This window comes from Pan troglodytes, chromosome 23 (genome assembly GCF_028858775.2).
Source record: "Pan troglodytes isolate AG18354 chromosome 23, NHGRI_mPanTro3-v2.0_pri, whole genome shotgun sequence".
Lineage (NCBI taxonomy): Eukaryota > Metazoa > Chordata > Mammalia > Primates > Hominidae > Pan > Pan troglodytes.
The window spans coordinates 47,167,572-47,186,125 of record NC_086016.1 but is presented as its reverse complement, the minus strand read 5'-3'; the positions used below and the strand labels follow the sequence as shown (position 1 = coordinate 47,186,125).

Genomic DNA, 18,554 nt, shown 5'->3' with positions numbered 1-18,554 from the left:
AGATTTAAAACTTGCTCAGAGCCACTTAGCCACTTGAGAACCAGACAGTAAGGTGTTACTCCCAGGTTTGTTTTTCCAAAGTAACAGATGACATGTGGAGTAAAGTAATAGAGTAACAAGTGGCACGGCCAGAACCAGGGCCCCCAAAGTCCTGGTGTTGGCACATTTGTACTTCTTGTAAGACCATCTTTAATTTTTCTGGGAACACACCTGCCTTTTGTGTAATGCGGGGAAGACTAATGCATGGTGACACCTAGTTTTCCTCAACAGGACACTTGATCCCCAAACCCCTTTAAGACCTTAGGTTTCCTCAGCGGAAAACTGTACTTTAATCCCAAACCCCCTTTAAGACATATTGGGGCTGGGCGCGGTGGCTCACGCCTGTAATCCCAGCACTTTGGGAGGCTGAGATGGGTGGATCACCTGAAGTCAGGAGTTCAACACCAGCCTGACTAACATGGTGAAACCCCATCTCTACTAAAGATAGAAAAATTAGCCGGACATGGTGGCAGGCACCTGTAATCCCAGCTACTCGGAAGGCTGAGGAAGGAGAATCACTTGAACCTAGTAGGCAGAGGTTGCAGTGAGCCGAGATCACGCCATTGCATTCTAGCCTGGGCAACAAGAGTGAAACTCTGTCTCAAAAAAAAAAAAAAAAAAAAGATACATTGGTCTTTAAACCCAAACCCCCTTTAAGGCATGTTGGTCTCAAGGGGATTTGGGATTGAAGCACAGCTTCCTGTTGAGGAAGCCTAGGTGTCACTTTTTAGAACATTAAGAAGAAAGTTGTGGGGTGGGCTTTTCCATTTAAAGGAATGTGACGATCCTAGGTTCTGATGAGTGATAGGTGGTCTCCGTTTATACGCTTTCTTCTTTTGGCACCTGTAAGTTCGGGCAGTGGCCATCTTACATTCTCATGTCCTGCTGGAAGTGCCTAGTTGCCTGCAAAGCCAGCTAAGGCTTATGATTTCAAAAGAAGATTATTTAAAACATGAGTGACAGGTAGTCAGAAGAGAACAAAAGGACGCAAGACACTCTATAGCCAAGTCAGCTTGGAGGCAGGATGGGTTGCTGAGTGAAGTCGCCGCTCACTTTTGGATTCTTACGGACTGTGAGTTAGTCTTCCCTCTACACGGAGTCACGGGAAGGGTATAAAGGCATGTTCCTGAGGTGCCCTCCCCCAGAGAATCTACCTGCACTCAAACCAGGATCTGTTTTTGCTGTTTTAATCATAAATAGCCTAGTTAGTAGAAGACTTTCGAAGAACAAAGTAAAACTTTTTTTTTCATTAAAAGACATCCCAGAGGAAAGGCCCTGTGCAGCCAGTATATTCTAATGACTGCCTGGACCATGTCCTAATATGGTGGTTTTAAGTTGTTGGCCAAAATCCTTTAGAGACATACGAAACATCTGCCAACTTTTTAGCGAACTTAACAGGTTTCACTGATGTTTTCCTCAATTTTTGAATTTAGGTGGGATTTGCTTTCATGTCCTGTTTGAAAAACCAAGTGTCTCTTGACAGCCCACTGGTTCTTCCTGTCCTCTTGCTCTAGTCTGTATCACAAAGCAGAATGACTGTACTTGTGTTTTACAAACAACCACCTGATAGGACGGACACTCCACGAGATAAGGAAAGGCACGTGCCCTTGAGCTTGAATGGAAGCAGCCTCTGGAGGGGGCAGCCACTGCCCTTCGAGGGAGAGCAGCTCTTCAGCAGTGGCCAGAGTGCCACGTGACTCTGCAGACGACCCCTGGGAGGCGGGTGATGGGCACCTGCTGGGGCTTTTGTTTTTTCTTTTTCACTGGCTGGCTTGATCCTCAGTGGCAAAAGGACCCCTGAGCCCCTTCTCCGAGCCCTGGAGCACTCCTCGGGACACCGAGTGGCCTCAGGGCTGGGTTCAGAGCTCCTCCCGCAGGGGGAGCCTCAGAAGTGGAGGCAGCTGCTGATGGGTGAGTTTACAACTTCTTATCCTAAGGCGAGTAGACATTTTTATTCCGTTTCCAGTCCTTGAGCTCAGCAGATCAAAATAACAGTGACCCTGAAACCCCACAGAGCCCGGGATGCGCTCGCTTTCTTCCCCGCCCTGCCCCTTTAGTCCCCGCTCTGGAAGGCCAGGCAGTTTAGGTGTAAATAGGTATCTTTTATGGTTTCCAAATGAATTATTTGTGTGAGAGTAATTAAATCTGTAAGAAAACCTGTTGAGATTCTTCACTATGAATTATGACTTCTACAACATGTATTTTAGCAAAAACACCATGCTGACCTCCACTGGATAGCTCAGTATGCTGATTGCCAGTGCTAGTTTCATAAGCATTACCAACAGCGTCTTTATTAACCCTCTTCCCCATCCAGTGGAAATCATTTCTAGGCGGTATTTGCTGGTTGGCTGTTAGCTTTGCTTTATGATTTCATGTTTCTTTTAAAAGTTGTTTTGCATGTTGAATATTAAATTTTTTTCTGTGTCTTCCTCTAATCTTTTTCTGTAATGGGAATTTCAGGGTAAATACAGATACTATAGCAAAGCAATAATTTAATGATTGAAACTTAATTTGCCCCCAGTGATTCCTGAAACTTTTTTTGGAGCTTTCACACAAGCTACTTTTTTGAACTGGAGTGTGTTGGAGGCAGAGAAAAATCACCCTGTGTGCTGGTTTTGCCTGCCGTGAGCCAGTGAGGAGTCCGAGAAGAGGTGGGCAGGTCAGTGACGGGTTTGGCCAGAGATGCCATATTTGCAGAATTAAATCATTTCAAGATGCATTTCAAGGCCTGGCACGGTGGCTCACGCCTGTAATCCCAGCACTTTGGGAGGCCGAGGCGGGCAGATCACTTGAGGTCAGGAGTTCGAGACCAGCCTGGCCAACATAGGGTGAAACCCCCATCTCTACTAAAAATACAAAAATTAACCGGGCGTGGTGATGTGCACCTGTAGTCTCAGCTACTTGGGAGGCTGGGGCAGGAGAATCGCTTCAACCCAGGAGGCAGAGGTTGCAGTGAGCCAAGCTCATACCACTGCACTCCAGCCTGGGTGACAAAGACTCCATCTCAAAAAAAAAAAAAAAAAAAATGCATTTCATGTTTAGCTTTTAGCCTCCACAAAGTAGTACACACCCTTTCAGTTGTGCTATAAAATCTCCCAAGCTTTTTCAGAGAACCTCTTAACCCTCACAGAAGTGGAAAAACAATGGAATAGAGGCCAGGAGCCCCAAGTTCAGGTTTTGCAGGCTCCGGGTAAGCTGGCTGGTCTAACGGAAGATGAGGTGTTTGCAGCAGGCGGCTGTCTTGCAGCTCAGCAGGTGAGGGGACCTCGAGCAGGCTCTCGCATTTTCCGGCTGATCCTTCCGAGTCTGCTACTGCAGGGCCCTCGTAGGTGGGAGCAGCCTCATCGTCGCCTTTCACACTGTGAGCTTTTCCTTTCCACGGTCAGATGGACTTAGTGAGTTACCAGCGATGGGTGTAAGACCTAAGACACCGCAGAAAGTTACAGAGTGGAAAATGAGGGGCAGAGAAAAGAGGGTCTGAGAGGAACGCAAGCATTCCGGAATACAGTAAGGGACATCCTATCAGTGACACTTCTTGGGAACAGCCACTGCCTTAGAAACACCAGACCAGGAGAATTTTCTGACCACAACCCCAAAGGCAGCCCATGAAGATGGCAGTTAGGAAGGAGGCGGTCTAGCAGGTGAAGACTTCCTTGCCATCCAGGTCAACCCCCTTCTTGTTGAACAGTGGGAAGTCCTTTTAAAGCAGTCACCTGAAAAATGTTTAATAGAAATTTGGGGAGAGTCTCTATCTTGGAAGCTGCCTGCAGGAACCTCATTCCTATTCATCGCCTCCTCTTGGAAGGCTAATCTGCTATTTCGGTTCCTTTAGCCTTAGATAAGCTTTTAGGAACTAGTCATGCCCTAGCTTAGAAGGAAAAAAGGTAACTGGAAAGGAAAACCTTTGGGAATCTTAACACTGGGAGGAGAGGGGAATGTAACTCAATCCATACAATAACACAGTTCATTGTAAATAGACATGTTGACTGTGGTAACATGCTGTACTTTGTGCCTGACTGATAAGAACAGCTGGAAAATTTACACGAGGAAGGGAAAATACTTGTTTCTGGGGATAAAGAAAGGATCATGTTGTCTTTTCTTTCCTTACAGTGTCACTGAATTGCCCCTGACTTAGCCTCTCCATCAGCCAACAGGTTAGAGAGTTCTTTCCTCTGTGTGGACTGGGGTCTTTCCTCTTGGAATCTGATTTTAATGAAACAATTAGGTTGCTCATTTTGAAATAACCATGGCTTTTAGCCAAATTTTATGCTACTCTGAATAAACAATTTTGCTTAAAAGATTTTAGCCACTTCCAGAAGCCAGTGCAGTTGAGTAATTTAGTGGGCACGTATATCTCACTTAACGTGGCACGCTGGGGAGAGGTGTGTGGGGCTGGGACCTCAAGCTGCACCACCTCAGACACACTCAACCCTGGGCCTGGGTTTTCTCAAGTAGAATCACCACTTTCCTTCCTGGGATGCGACGATGTTGAAGTGAGACAAGGTTACGTCCAAAGGCTGGCATAGTTGCTGGCAACGCTGATCACTACTGCCATTTCTTCCCGGCGTGTGCAAGGGGTATTTCACGGGCCATCTTTGGAGTCATCGGGAGTGCATGTGCCAGCGGTTCCCAAATGTGAGCATGCCTCAGGATCACCTAATGCACGCTCTAACCCAACGTTCAAACCCAGAAGACCGGTGAGGAAAATCCTTTGGATCAGTGATGATGGCTGCACCACTGTGAGTATACTAAAAGCCACTGAATCATGTACTTTAAAGGGGTGCAGTTTATATGAATTCTACCTCAATTTTAAAAAATGGGCTCCAACCTGAGGCGCTGATTCAGTAGCCTAGTTGGGGCCCATGGGTTAGCCTTTTGTTGGGGGGTGGATGGGCACGGACAGCGTCTTGCTGTCACCCAGATTGGAGTACAGTGGCGCAACCACGGCTTACTACAGCCTGGATCTCCTGGGCTTAAGCGATTCCTTCCACCACCATGCCCAGCTAATTAAAAATTTTTTTTTTTTTTTTTTCCTAGAGACAGGGTCTTGCTGTGTTGCCCAGGCTGGTCTCTAACTCTGGGCTCAGCAATCTTCCCACCTCAGCCTCCCAAAGTGCTGCAATTACAGGCGTGAGCTACCTTGCCCAGCCGGGTTTGATTTTTTTTGGTTTTTTGAGATAGGGTCTTGCTTTGTCACCCAGGCTGGAGTGCAATGGCATGATCACTGCTCACTCCCTGGAGCCTCCACCTCCTGGGATCAAACCATCCTCCCACCTCAGCCTCCCAAGTAGCTGGGACTACAGGTGCATGCCATCATGCCTGGCTACATTTTGTATTCTTTGTAGAGCCAGGGTTTTTGCTATGTTGCATGTTGGGGACCAGCCTCAACACCACCCGTAGGGTACCCGAAGTCTGGTGGCGACAAAGGATTGAGAAGAGACAGGTTAAGAGTGAAGGTGGGAGCCAGGGGGCCAGTTGCAAAATGTGGAGGCTGCAAAAGGCTCAGAGCTCTGGTCTCCACACTATTGAGTCCAATCACAGATTTAAGCAGATGTTCGGGGCGAAACAGTGAAAGGGCGGCGGTGCGTCACAGGCATCATCTACGGCAACAGCGGTTTCAATGAACCTCCTCTGTGCTGCTCAGCGTATCTTTATCGGAGAGTAGCTGGTGGGAGCGGGCTTAACTCGGAGCCTGCACGTCTGTCCACATTCCAGTGTTTCAAAGGAGTGTCTCTCTCCTTGAACACAGTGTTTACAGATAAGAGAGCAGGTCTCACTCTGAGCATGGGAACATGATGGCAATTAGGAGTCTCTCCTCCTCAGAGACCTCTTGTGGCTTTCCACAACTTAGTGTCCTGTATTTTTATGGCCAGTTTATACAGGCACCCCACAAGCCCTTTTCCCAACAGTTGCACAGGCTGGTCTCAAACTCCTGGGCTCAAGCGATCCACCCACCTCGGCCTCCCAAAGTGTTAGGATTACAGGCGTGGGCCACTGGGCCCGGCCGGGCTTGCATTTCCATCAACTTCTTCTGTGTCAGTCCCAGGACCACTCTGAGAACCCAGGTTCTAGCCCGGCCATGCAGCTGAGTATCTAAACAGGGTTGCTGCGGCTTAGGTGCAATCTTCCTCTTCAGATGACATTCTCTTAGTGTCATTTAGTTTCTATTAGATGTTAACGGTTCAGGAAAATACTTTGATGGATAACTTAAATCTTTGCAATATTATTTTTTTAAACCAGAAAATACCCCTTTTAAACCAAATAAATGCTGAGTAACGTAGGAAAGGTTAAAAAATAAGTCTCAAAGGTTTGCTCTGAGGACTAACCAAGGTAATACATATAAAGCACCTAGCCAATGCTTTGCACACTAGCCCATTAAGGATCAATTGTTCCCATTCCAATCTGTTAAGATTTTAATCCAACAGAAACCCTTGGTCTGAATGGTTTAAAAGTAGTCTCGTCCCCCAGCAAGGAGTCTGATAATAAACTGGTCTCTCACTCACCTCCAAGCTGACATTCCTGTTGTTCAAGGAAGTTTCTGGTTGCAGCTTCTGCATTGATTCTTCTTCCTCAGGTCTGTCTGACTTGTATTAATGCCAAGTGCATCACAGAGGAACATAAGACTGTCACACACTGGGATTTTGTTTACTTTTCATTTATTCACATTTCATGGATTGTTACACTTCCTCGATGGGAGCATTCAAAAACTAATACAAGCTGAGATTATATTGTCTGACAATTCAAGTATTTTAGTTTTAGAAAACAATTTCCTATTTAAAGTAAAAAGCAAACAATTTATCCATCTGATTGCTAAGAAGTTTTACATCTCCATTACAATTGTGTCTGCATCAAACGGAGAGTCCTTCGTCCTCAGTATGATTGTTACTGGTTGAGAACATACAGTGACCTGTGTTCTGAGTGCCTGATTGGAAAAGACCTCCCTGTCATCTGCCATACTACGGGACAAATCAGTATCTACTCAAATTCCCACTTCCAGAATGAGAGGACTCATCAGGGGTTTAGCAGTTTGCAAAGCCTTCAAAATGTATCGTGCTTGAATTTTGATTCTTCTGAAATAGAATAACTGACAAATGCTCAAAAAACAAACTTGTTTAACTTTTACTGAAAAGGCTCTCAGTGAAAACTTGTTTTGAACTCTACTAGTAAGGTAGAATATTAGTTTTTCTTCCCTTCCACACCAGAAAAGGTAGTTTTTTCTTTTTTTTGGCATGCAGCATATATAAAATGGGATCTAGAATTGAAATTGTAAAACAGAATAATCCTCTTAAAGAAAATCAGCCTATGAACAGTCAGACTTGTCCTTCCATGGAAAACATAATCTAAACTTCTTTAAAAACTGGCCATATTTTTTCAGTCTGTAATTCGAATAATGAAGATGGCATAACAGATTTTTTTGCTTACTAGGAATACGCAAAAGGATGAGATGGATACACAGGTTTAAAAAAAAAAAAAAAAAGGCCACTGGGATATTTAGTATTTGTCCAGATGCAAAACAATTTCAAAATAACAAAATACACACCTTGCTTTAGGCCACGTATATGATACACTTCATAGATTCTCAAACAAAAGATGAAAATTTCAGTCCACATTAAACATTTTAAAACATAACTTCTAATATTTTGTTAAAAATAAGTCAAACTAAACGCATAAATCAGAATTACCTGTTAACATAGTGGGGAAAGTAGGTAAGCCCTCCGGGGGCCCCGTGCCCCAAGTAAAAGACAAGGAGCTAAATTTTACAATGAAATCCACGTATACTCAGGCTCTTTACATTAATAATCAAAGTGGAGACCAACCAGTTCCCTAAAGCATAAAAGAGTGATTTTAAGAAAATATCACATTTTGAGTTACGGTATATTCATCACATTTTTCCCTGTAATTTTCACTTTAACAGTGATAGTCTTAGCAGCAAAAATTTGCTGGGAATGTTAGGAAAAAAAGAAGCCACACATACCTACTAATTTAAAAATATATAAACTATTTTTTACAGAAGGGCAGGTTTAAAAGAAAATCCAATCATGATCTTTTCATGCCATTTTTTTGTAAACTTTCCATACACACGCAGACGCTAACAAAGTACTGTGTCATATACACTGAAGTGTCCTAAAGATGCCTGTGAGCTGCTGATTCCAGCTGGTACCAGGGAAGCATGTGTGGCTAAGTTGCAACAAACTTAAATTTGTTCCCCTTAGTTCTTCATCTTTTGAAAAGTTGAATTAACGTCAATCAGGCAGGGCCGGTATCAACAGCATCAACCACGTGCTTACTGTGAATCACCCGCAACAGAACCCCACGTGCATTCTCCATTCTAAAAAGTCAGGGTAAAAATAATGGCCACTTCCTCCCTAGGTGCCTACTATCCCTATGTCTAACAGCATCTGTAACAGGACAAGCTCACCTCTCTCTACACGGATCCATCCAAAGCCACACACTAGGCCAAATTCTCCCAGTGGAATCAAAACACCGGAAGTAGAGCAAGAACCTCATGCCAACATTGGCCCAATCACACCTCAGTGACTTAGGAGTTCATCATATTTGATCATAAAATTGCTCCCGGCGCCAAACCTTACACCTAAAGACTGTAGTTTTAAAAAGCCACTGTACTGTCCACAATTATTCTGACCACTCTTTTCTAAATGAGAATGCGCTACGCACTGAAGATGAGAACACACACGTGTGAGCCCTTGGGCCCTGGCCCTGAGCCTGTACACAGGATCAGCTGGTACTAGTCTCAAATGATTCGTGAGGAATCAAAGTGGAAATTTAAACATTCAATTCTGTGTATCATTCATGTGCCCAGAGTCTTCAAAGAATGCTCGTGTTAGTTACCTGACGGCTCTGGAGAAGTGACAGGGATATTCGTGTGCATAACCCTGGCTCCCTTCCAGACAGACATATGGAATCTTACTCTTAAAAAAGTAATTTCAGATATCAAATGTATAATATACTGCTGTCTAAAGTTAAAGGCAAAATTTACACACGATTTTCTCTTCCATGACCTTATTACATGTTTCCTAGTGAATTCACATGGCTCGTGTGTCAAAGCTCCCAGGCACGTCACTTGGTCACAGTTTCCATGTGCGTGGGGTTGATCATGGTACAAATGCCTATGCGCATCTTCTTTTTCTCGGATGGTCTCATTTGACTTTCATTTCGTAAGGGCTCACTCTCCATGGCGTAGATGATAAGCTACCACATGTGTGCTTTTAAACCCATTCCTGGCAATCCCCCTTTATCTTCATTTTGTCTTTAGGGGGATAAAGAAGTAACACTACCTCATGAATAGAAACTACGAAGCCAAAAAACTCCTTCACAAGCTGTTCATTTCTTTTTAGAATGAAAATGCAGGTCCTGAATTTTCGTGAAGCAGCCCACAGGGTTACAGGCCAATGATTCGAACGCTGAGGTGAACACTTAGTACTCACATTTGAGCTTCAAAAGAAAAATAAAGCAGAGGACAAACGCCTGTCACAGCGTGGCAGCCTGGTTCATTTGGTAACAGAAGAAGTCTCACACATCGGCTGAGCCCACCGGAGAGAAGCACACAGGCCAGCTTCCTTCTGAACACAGCCGGGCACCTGTTCAAAAGCCTCTCTGGTGGTGGCGGTGGACCCCAAAACCCACGGGTTGGAAGAGCCTTTGGGAAAGCAAATTGATACCCTGATTGCAGTCCTTGAAGAAATCACTTAGGGTTAGTTTAATAAACGAACATTAAAAAATCTTCCAAAAATTGCATTCAAATGTATTTTACACTTTAGGCAGTTCTTAAGAAGGGAGAGTGCGGTTTCTTGACACTTAACATTTAAAGGTTTTATTGGCCACATTAATCTTCCTCACAAAAGTTTTAAGTTATCTATAAGTTCTTAGAATGTCAAAGAAGAGAAGAAAAACTGACTAACTTTAAGGGGCGGTGGAAGAAGCAGCAACTTGGCAATAATTCTGCAGCCGACTTCGCGTGTTCAGGCATCCTTTTTCTCCAGTAAAATTTTGTGCAACTCGTCTGCGTCCTCGCTGGTTTTTACCCGAATCAACATGGTGACTGGCATGGTGGCATTCTTCTCGTCAATTGGTGGATTTGGAACACAGACGATAAGAACGTTATTCTTCCCTGTTCGCGTACATGGCATATTGGGTGGAATCAGAACGTTCAGCAATATGTTGCCTGCATTCAAACAAACAAAACCCATCAAAATTATAGAAGCTATAGCTCCACCAAAGGAGTCTGTAATATGCTAAACATTAAACGCTGAAATAACTTAATAGATCTAACACGGGGAGCCAACAGGAACAGCACAAAATCAGGACTGGTTCCCTGAGAACTGGGAGGCCTCGGGGAGGACTTGCCCTCACTGTGAGGAGTGGCCTTCCGTCCTCCCTCCAGCCCGGGTCTCTGCACCCACACAGCGTTTCTCTCAGAGCCAGCAGCCTCGCTCAGAACCTTCAGCCCTCTCAACACTGTCCGTTTTTGCACTGAAGGAAGAACACGGTGGCACAACCCAGTGTCTTCACTGCGCCACACGGACAAAGGACACCTCTGTCACAGAGGCCGGCACAGCTCCCTGGGCAAAAGTGACACGACCATAATATTATTACTCACTAGTCAAGCCCACGGGAAAGAAAAACACCTCCCTTGATTTTCTGCAACACAGCCCCCTGTTCTCTACCACTACTGCCCGCTCCACCGCAGGCCTGCCCCGTCTTCCTCCTCCTTCGGGCACTAGGATCCTTGCAGTGGACTCTTTTCAGGTTAAAACTGAGGATGGACAGCGATCAGTTAGTGATTACTTGCTATATAAAAAGGATTCCTTTAAAAGGTTAATTTCCCTTGGGTGTTCATTAAATGGTCTAATCTCTAGCTTCTTAGTCACATTTCTAACACAAAGGAAAATGAAAAATCATTTTGTTTACAGCTTCTAACACGTTTATGTTTCCTTACACGCTATTATCCTGGGACTCAAAACTATAAGTAAATACAGGATGAATTTGGCCTGAATGCACTCTGTTTAAAAACATATTAATAACCTTGAGTCAGCAGAGTAAAGGCTTTTATATACTATGTGATGATGATTTTGTGCCAACTGAAAAAAGGTACCCACCTAAATTGGTGTCTGCCCGCACCAAAAGCTGTGTCTTCTGATTTGCTGTAGGTTTTAAATGCAGAGTACCTATGCCTTTCTCTTTAAACTCATTGTCTTTCTTGTAAAACAGTTTACACCTATGGAGAAAAATAATAGGTACCATCAAGCATTCAAGGACTAATCAAGTCACACAGTTTTCTAACAACCACTCTTCACACTTCTGTGGAAAATCTCTATTAAATGAGTACAGGAAGCTTCAGGATAAATCTTTAATTGATCCAAATAGAGCCTGAGCAAAAACCAGAATAAGAAAATCTGCTTAGAGATTTTAAAACTCCTCCCCATTTTTTCAAATTAAACAGTGGGCCCCATGAAACTTTTTATAACACTTTCTGAAACTGTGTTCTCAAGTCAGTCAAAATCAGGGCTCAACACCCCCCCTCCCCACCCCCGCCGTTCTGCTCCTTTGGCCCTGAGCTCAAGATCGCTGATCTGGTCCTCTAAAGACAGGCACAAATAAAGGACAAAGACCCTGTCCTATCTCGCCCACCTCTCCCTCCTTTTTTTTTTTTTTTTGTGGCCTATTTCTTATTTTAAAAATTCTCCTCGACCAGGTGCGGTGGCTCACACCTGTAATCCCAGCACTTTGGGAGGCCGAGGCAGGCAGATCATGAGGTCAGAAGATTGAGACCATCCTGGCTAACACAGTGAAACCCCGTCTCTACTAATAATACAAAAAATTAGCTGAGCGTGGTGGCAGGCACCTGTAGTCCCAGCTACTCGGGAGGCTGAGGCAGGAGAATGGCATGAACCTGGGAGGCGGAGCTTGCAGTGAGCCGAGATCGCACCACTGCACTCCAGCCTGGGTGACAGACTCCGTCTCAAAAAAAAAAAAACAAAAAAAAACCTCAAGGCTCCTTCAGTTTTTGATTGCACAACATTTTGAAATAAATTTGGAAAACATTCTTGGGTAGGGTCTAACTAATAACAAAGTAATCAAATATCTTCCCAGCCTCCTGTGCTATGCATCTCCTGAGGTTATTAATACAAAACCATGGCTCATTTATTGATTTATGTATTTCTTTTGAGACAGAGTCTTACTCTGTGGCCCAGGCTGGAGTGCAGTGGCATGATCTTGGCTCACTGCAACCTCTGCTTCTCAGGGTTCAAGCAATTCTCATGCCTCAGACTCCCAAACAGCTGGGATTACAGGCGTGCGCCACCACATTTGGCTAATTTTCATATTTTTAGTAGAGACAGGATTTCACCATGTTGGCCAGGTTTGTCTGGAACTCCTGACCTCAGGTGATCTGCCTGTCTCAGCCTCCCAAAGTGCTGGGATTACAGGCATGAGCCACCATGCCTGGCCTCATTTGATTCTAATTAAAAAAAAAAAAATCTTAAAGTTGGGTCACTCCTTTATGTCATGTGAGTAATGAAATTTAAACACAGAAGAAATTGTTGGCCTCTTTTAAAAGTTCTTGAAACTAACACCTGGGAATCCCACAGGATGTGGTGACCTGTTCATGGAAAACTGCCGGCTCATTATTCGGAAATTTTTGCATTACAAAAACACATCTTTGAAAGCTTCTGAAATGGCACAAATGTTTTTTCAGCAAATATCTTTGTAAAAACTAATCTCATTTAATTGAAAGGAAGATGAAAGTTTTTATAGGTCCTAAACAGGAAGGGACGGTTACTGTGCTTAACTTTTTGACTATGAGAAAATCCAGAAAGGCCAACCAAGTCTCCAGGAAGGGATGAGAGATGCCTTCTGAGGCCAAACCTGGTATCACTGACTGACTCTGCGATTTCTTTGTTGGGGAGGAGGAAGGGGAGGGAGAAAGACACAGGGAGAGAAGACGGGATGGGATGGGATGGGATGGAATGCGATGGGATGGGATGGGATGGGATGGGATGGGGTTGGGAAGATCATGGACGATCCTGTCTCTAAAGCACTTTAAAAGAGCTAAAGTGACAGAAAAGAGTGAGACCTGCCCACCAGGACATTTCTAGAACTGGATTTTTGAATAAACTGGCCAAGAATTCTTTCCCGTTCCACCTGAGAGCAGGCAAAGCTTGACCCCGAGACTGGAAGCTCAGTCGAGTGCCGTGAGGACATTCTCCAGCCTGGAGCCACCATGCCTGCAAAACACATGCGCCAGCAGGTTGTGGGGATTCTTACTTTTTGGAGTAAAAAGCATCTTCTTCTTTTACTTCGGTAACTACTACTTTGGGTGGCTCATCATTCTCTTCTTCATCTCCACCTTTTATAAAAATGACAATAATTCAGTAAGATTCCAATCCAGAGCTTAAAGAAGTGAGTGAAGTTTTGTTACGTAACACCCTAAACCTCCACCAGAGAACTCCATGTAAACTGACAGACTAAAATGCACACTTAATGGGGTGGGGGGGGGGATGCCAGAAGGGAGTACCTGCAGGATTTTAACTATTTTGTGAAAAATAAGAATCCTTTTTAATGGGAACATACCTCTTAATTCTAAAATAACTTCCAATATATAGAAAACCTTAAAATGGAAAAATCTCCATGCTTATGACAGAAAAAAAATCAACACTCTATATTCAAATTACCCACTGGAAAATTACATCTCGGATGAGTTTTTAACACCTTCACCCCTGAATATTCCTGTGACTATATCTACAAGTATCAGTAATAGCCAAAGATAGAAAAATACTTTTTTTTTTTTTTTTAACAGGGGACAAGTTATCAGAGAAATCATTCCAAAGCCCCAGTGTAAGTAATTTAAGCTTTGTCTGAATTGCCACATGGGTCACTGCTCTGGTACCAAAGGTATCCCCACTAACGGGGTCTCCCAAACACGGGAGACCTAGGCCTTTATTTAAACAAGACACTATTTAAACACATGTATTAGGCTGTGTACAGTTGCTCACGCCTGTAATCCCAGCACGCTGCAGGGCCAAGGCAGGAAGATCGCTTGAGCCCAGGAGTTCGACACCAGTCTGGTCAACATGGTGAGACGCCCCCCATCTCTACAAAAAATAAAAAAGTTAACCAGGTGTGGCGGTACGTGCCTGTGGACCCAGCTACTTGGCAGACTGAAGTGGGAGGATTGCTTCACCCCAGGAGGTAGAGGCTGTAGTGAGCTATGACTGTGTCACTGCACTACTAGCCTGGGTGACAGAACGAGACCGTCTCAAAAAAATAAAAAAACCCACATATATAAAAGGATCCTCTTAAAGAGAACGGCAGTTGCATAAAAACTCACCAGAAAGCAATTCTAAGAAAAACAACTGTGATGCTCAGATGATTAGGTCACACGACTGTCCGTCTTATCACTCCAATCTCCCCAGTCTTCTGATGCTTAAACTGTGATAACCAAGGGACAAGGAACAGGCGCTCACTGAGGGGCGTCCTGCCTCCACTGGGACTCGATTCAAATCCCCAGTGCCTGCCTCAGGAAAGACTCCCCATTTGTTTTATTTATGGGAGGCAGAGAAGAAAGAAAAGGGGAGACCCTTATTTCACCCTGTGCCCAGAGGGCCCATGCCTGAGGATATACTTGAAAGCAGGGCAAGGCAAAACAGTAATGGAAGTCTAGCCTCCTGCTAGAAAACCGTAATATTTCAGAGGCAAATTGGCAAATGCAGTTTTCTTCCTCAAGGATCAGTATGTTCGTATGTCTAAGAAGTACACTTTTTCTTTTATTGAGGCAAGGTCTGTGCTGCCCAGGCTGGAGTGCAGTGATGCAACCACGGCTCACGGCAACCTTGAACTTCTGAGCTCGAGATACTCCCACCTCAGCCTCTAGAGTAGCTGTGACTACAGGCGCCCACCACCTGGCCTGGCTAATTTTTAAAAATTTTTGTAGAGATGGGGTCTTGCTATGTTGCCCAGGCTGGTCTCAAACTCCTGGCCTCAGGTGAGCCTTCCACTTTGGCCTCCCGAAGTGCTGGGATTACAGGTGTGGGCCACCTCACCTGGCCTCACTTTCAACTGCTTACAAGTAGGTGTCTTCACAGACACCATTTGTTCACAGCCACCATGTGAGGAAGCAGCATCATGACATCACCCCACTTTTTAAGCTAACAACAGAGGTCTGGAGGGCCCAGACCTTGTGCCTTGTCTGGGGCACTGACGATACACACAGGAAACATCACTTAGACACCACTGCCACCCTCTGGAAAGGAGGCGCCTCCAAACCCACAGGAGGAAAACAATGTTGATTTCTTCTCTATGGCTATGAAAAGTCTACATTTGTAATGTATAGTCAAGTACTGTTTTGCCACATGACTTTATTTACAGTGAGATCTCCTAAGTACAAATCAATTCAGGGGACATTCATGATGAACTTTTCCAAAAACACAATTTTCAAAAAACGTCTTTAATTCACTTGTTTTTTATATGCTAAGCCATGTGTGTTTGAGACTTTTCAAAGTCAGGTGTTTTCAAATTCATTTTATTTTTAATCCTTATAAACAACCCTACAAAAGTCTTACTCTTTCATAAAGCAGGAATCTGAAACTCAGAGAAGCTGATTAGCTCTGTCTGAGATCACACATGGAGAGAACAACGTCTCAATGTGAATCCAGACCCATATTTGGAATCAAAGTCTCTGGGTTTCCCAAGAAACACGAATCTTATGCAAACCTCGACTCAACGACAAAGCTGGTACTTACCTTTGCATTCACCACTGTCACCTTCCGCTTGGCCCTCCAATGGTTTAGTGGGAAATGGTGAAGAGACTGGTTTACTCTGGGTAGTATCTTTGCCAAATAAACTGGAGTTTCCAGGGGAGAAAGAAAATCCAGTCAGGGGGACAGAGCTTAATGAGCCCAAAACAGAGCTATCAACTTTCTTGCCGAAATTAAATGAGGCACTTGTCGCTCCTAGTGATGATGGGTCCGTTTTCTTTTCAGATGCCACCTCCACCTTCTTGTCAGGTGTATCTTCAGTTTTGTTGCCATGAAACAAAAACGTTGACTCTTGCTGTAATTTTGTTGAGCCAAAAAGGGAAGGAGACTGTGTTTCAGCCGCCACTTTGTTAGATTCACTTTCAGAATTCCTGCCACTGTTCCCGTGTTGCTGTTCAATGTTTGCTAAATATTTCTCATAGTCTTTAAAGATAGGTGTCAGATCACAGAGGGGGTTTGTATTCACGTGCTTCACTATCCAATCCCGCACGGAGCAGTTCAAGGCGGCCAACTGCTTGTGATAGGCATTTCCGACACAAGCTTTACTGGAAGCAAGGCCAGAGGAGGAGGGCTGCTGACTGTCCCCATTACTTTTGGGATTTGAAACTTTATCAACCAAGGCGGTAGGGCCATTTGCAGCAAGAGAACCTACAGAAAGTTAATAATTAAACCATTTATTTAGCCTAATTTGATTAAATCATCTAGATTTTTATGCCACTCTGCCTTCATACTTTCTGCTTTTACTGTATCTCCCCCCACACCAAGACAGTCTTGCTCTGTCACCCAGGCTGGAGTGCCGTGGCACGATCTTGGCTCACTGCAACCTCTGCCTCCCAGGTTCAAGCGATTCTCCTGCCTCAACCTCCCGAGTAGGTGGGATTACGGGCACCCGCCACCACACCCGGCTAATTTTTGTATTTTAGTAGAGATGGGGTTTCGTCATGTTGGCCAGGCTGGTCTTGAACTCCTGACCTCATGATCCGCCCGCCTCAGCCTCCCAAAGTGCTGGGATTACAAGCGTGAGCCACTGCTCCCGACCTACTGTGTCCTATTTTTGTGACCGCTCAAAAAGTATGTGTTCAAGGAGTAGTATTTAGTAACCAGTTGTCAGTAAAGCCGATTAATAAAGATCAAGTCAAAGTTTATACAAGAACACTAACCACCATATGCTTGCTCTACACATTTTAAAAATAATCTTTTCCTTCAAAAGGACGCCTATCTGAGATGTGATCGGGCGCGTCGAGGGTGGTGTGGCAGTAGACAAAAGGATGCCTATTTCAAACAGCACTGTTAGAACAGCAGGTCAGCATTAACACTTAATCCCCAAGGTTGTTGGGATGAACAGTATTAAAGTACAGTCGCCCCTCTGTACCTGCAGGTTCCACACCTGTGAAATGCAGTCCTCAGCCAGGTGCGGTGGCTCATGCATGTAATCCCAACACTTTGGGAGGCTGAGGTGGGCAAATCGCTTGAGCTCAGGAGTTTGAGACCAGCCTGGGCAACATGGCAAAACACCATCTCTACAAAAAATGTAAAAATTAGCTGAGTGTGGTGGTGTGTACCTATAATCCCAGCTACTGGGGAGGCTGATGGGGGAGGATCACTTGAGCTCGGGAGGTTGTGGCTGCAGTGAGCCAAGACCACACCAGTACACTCCAGCCTAGGTGACAGAGCAAGACCCTGTCTCAATGCAGTACTCCAGGGATGAGAAACCAGTGGATACGAACACTCACTTTTCCTATCTAAGAGTTATGCTGGTCTGACTATGGGACTTGAACATCCGAGGGGGTGCTGAAACCAATCCCCAGGATACTAGGGGATGGCTGTAGTTAAAAATCTTAACAGAGGCCGGGCACAGTGGCTCGCGGATGTAATCCCAGCACTTTGGGAGGCCAAGGCAGGTGGATCACGAGATCAAGAGATCAAGACCATACTGGCCAACATGGTGAAACTCCGTCTCTACTAAAATTACAAAAATTAGCTGGGCATGGTGGTGCATGCCTGTAGTCCCAGCTACTCGGGAGGCTGAGGCAGGAGAATCGCTTAAACCCAGAGGCGGAGGCTGCAGTGAGCAGAGGTCGCGCCACTGCATTCCATCCTGGTGACAAAGCAAGACTCCAACTTAGAAAAAAACAACAACAACAACAACAAAACTTAACAGAGAGCACTTGTTTTACATCACACTAAACATTCTGCCAAATTAAAATCAAACAGTATACACTCTCAGAATAATCAGCTAAATACAACCCCACCAGTCAGGATCATTTCCAAGCTTTTAACCCATGATCCTATTCTCTGTTGCTAATTCCAAGAGTTTTTGACTAACTCCCTCAAAACAGGATCAGGCAATCAACACATCCCATACCCAAACAAACCTAGCGTGGGAGGCACCCTGGCCACGGAGAACCTCATCTGAGTTCCCAGTAGGCAGTTTGGTGCGAGGCACACAGAAAGCCCTTGGCACACAAAGGGTCTACATAGCATTTTCTTTTCTCTTTTGACTCTAGGTCAATTCTGAGGGTCATTCTCGTTTCAAAATTGAACATTCTGAGGCTTAGAGGCCAGGGTCACACAACTGGTAACTGGCAGAGCTGAGAACAAAACTGAGATGTTTTGGATCAAAAGCCTGTGCTCTAGCCACTTACTCTGTAAATAACCAACACCTCCCTAAGTTCCATCTCTTTCATTATTACCCTGGTTTTGCTCACATAGTTCCAAGACACAGGGTAGCTATAAGAAAAA

The 18,554-nt window shown here is 44.6% G+C and overlaps 1 protein-coding gene and 1 long non-coding RNA gene across 5 annotated transcripts in view; one reads left to right on the top strand and one right to left on the bottom strand.

Moving 5' to 3' along the window:
* Positions 1-2,973: 2,973 nt before the first annotated feature.
* Positions 2,974-18,554, top strand: part of LOC134809658 (uncharacterized) — a 19,079-nt gene continuing 3,498 nt past the window's right edge. Inside the window, exons 1-2 of the long non-coding RNA XR_010155913.1 lie at positions 2,974-4,193; positions 4,495-4,778. This is a non-coding gene — a long non-coding RNA (uncharacterized LOC134809658). The remainder of the gene's footprint in view (positions 4,194-4,494; positions 4,779-18,554) is intronic.
* Positions 6,679-18,554, bottom strand: part of NUP50 (nucleoporin 50) — a 24,519-nt gene continuing 12,643 nt past the window's right edge. For 3 of the 4 annotated variants that reach the window (XM_009438581.5, XM_016938796.4, XM_054675383.2), the window contains 4 exons: positions 15,798-16,460; positions 13,324-13,405; positions 11,157-11,275; positions 6,679-10,222 (listed from right to left, as the gene is read on the bottom strand). In XM_009438581.5, the coding sequence (XP_009436856.1) occupies positions 10,020-10,222; positions 11,157-11,275; positions 13,324-13,405; positions 15,798-16,460 (1,067 nt within the window). In that variant the 3' untranslated portion in view covers positions 6,679-10,019. 4 annotated transcript variants of the gene reach the window in all.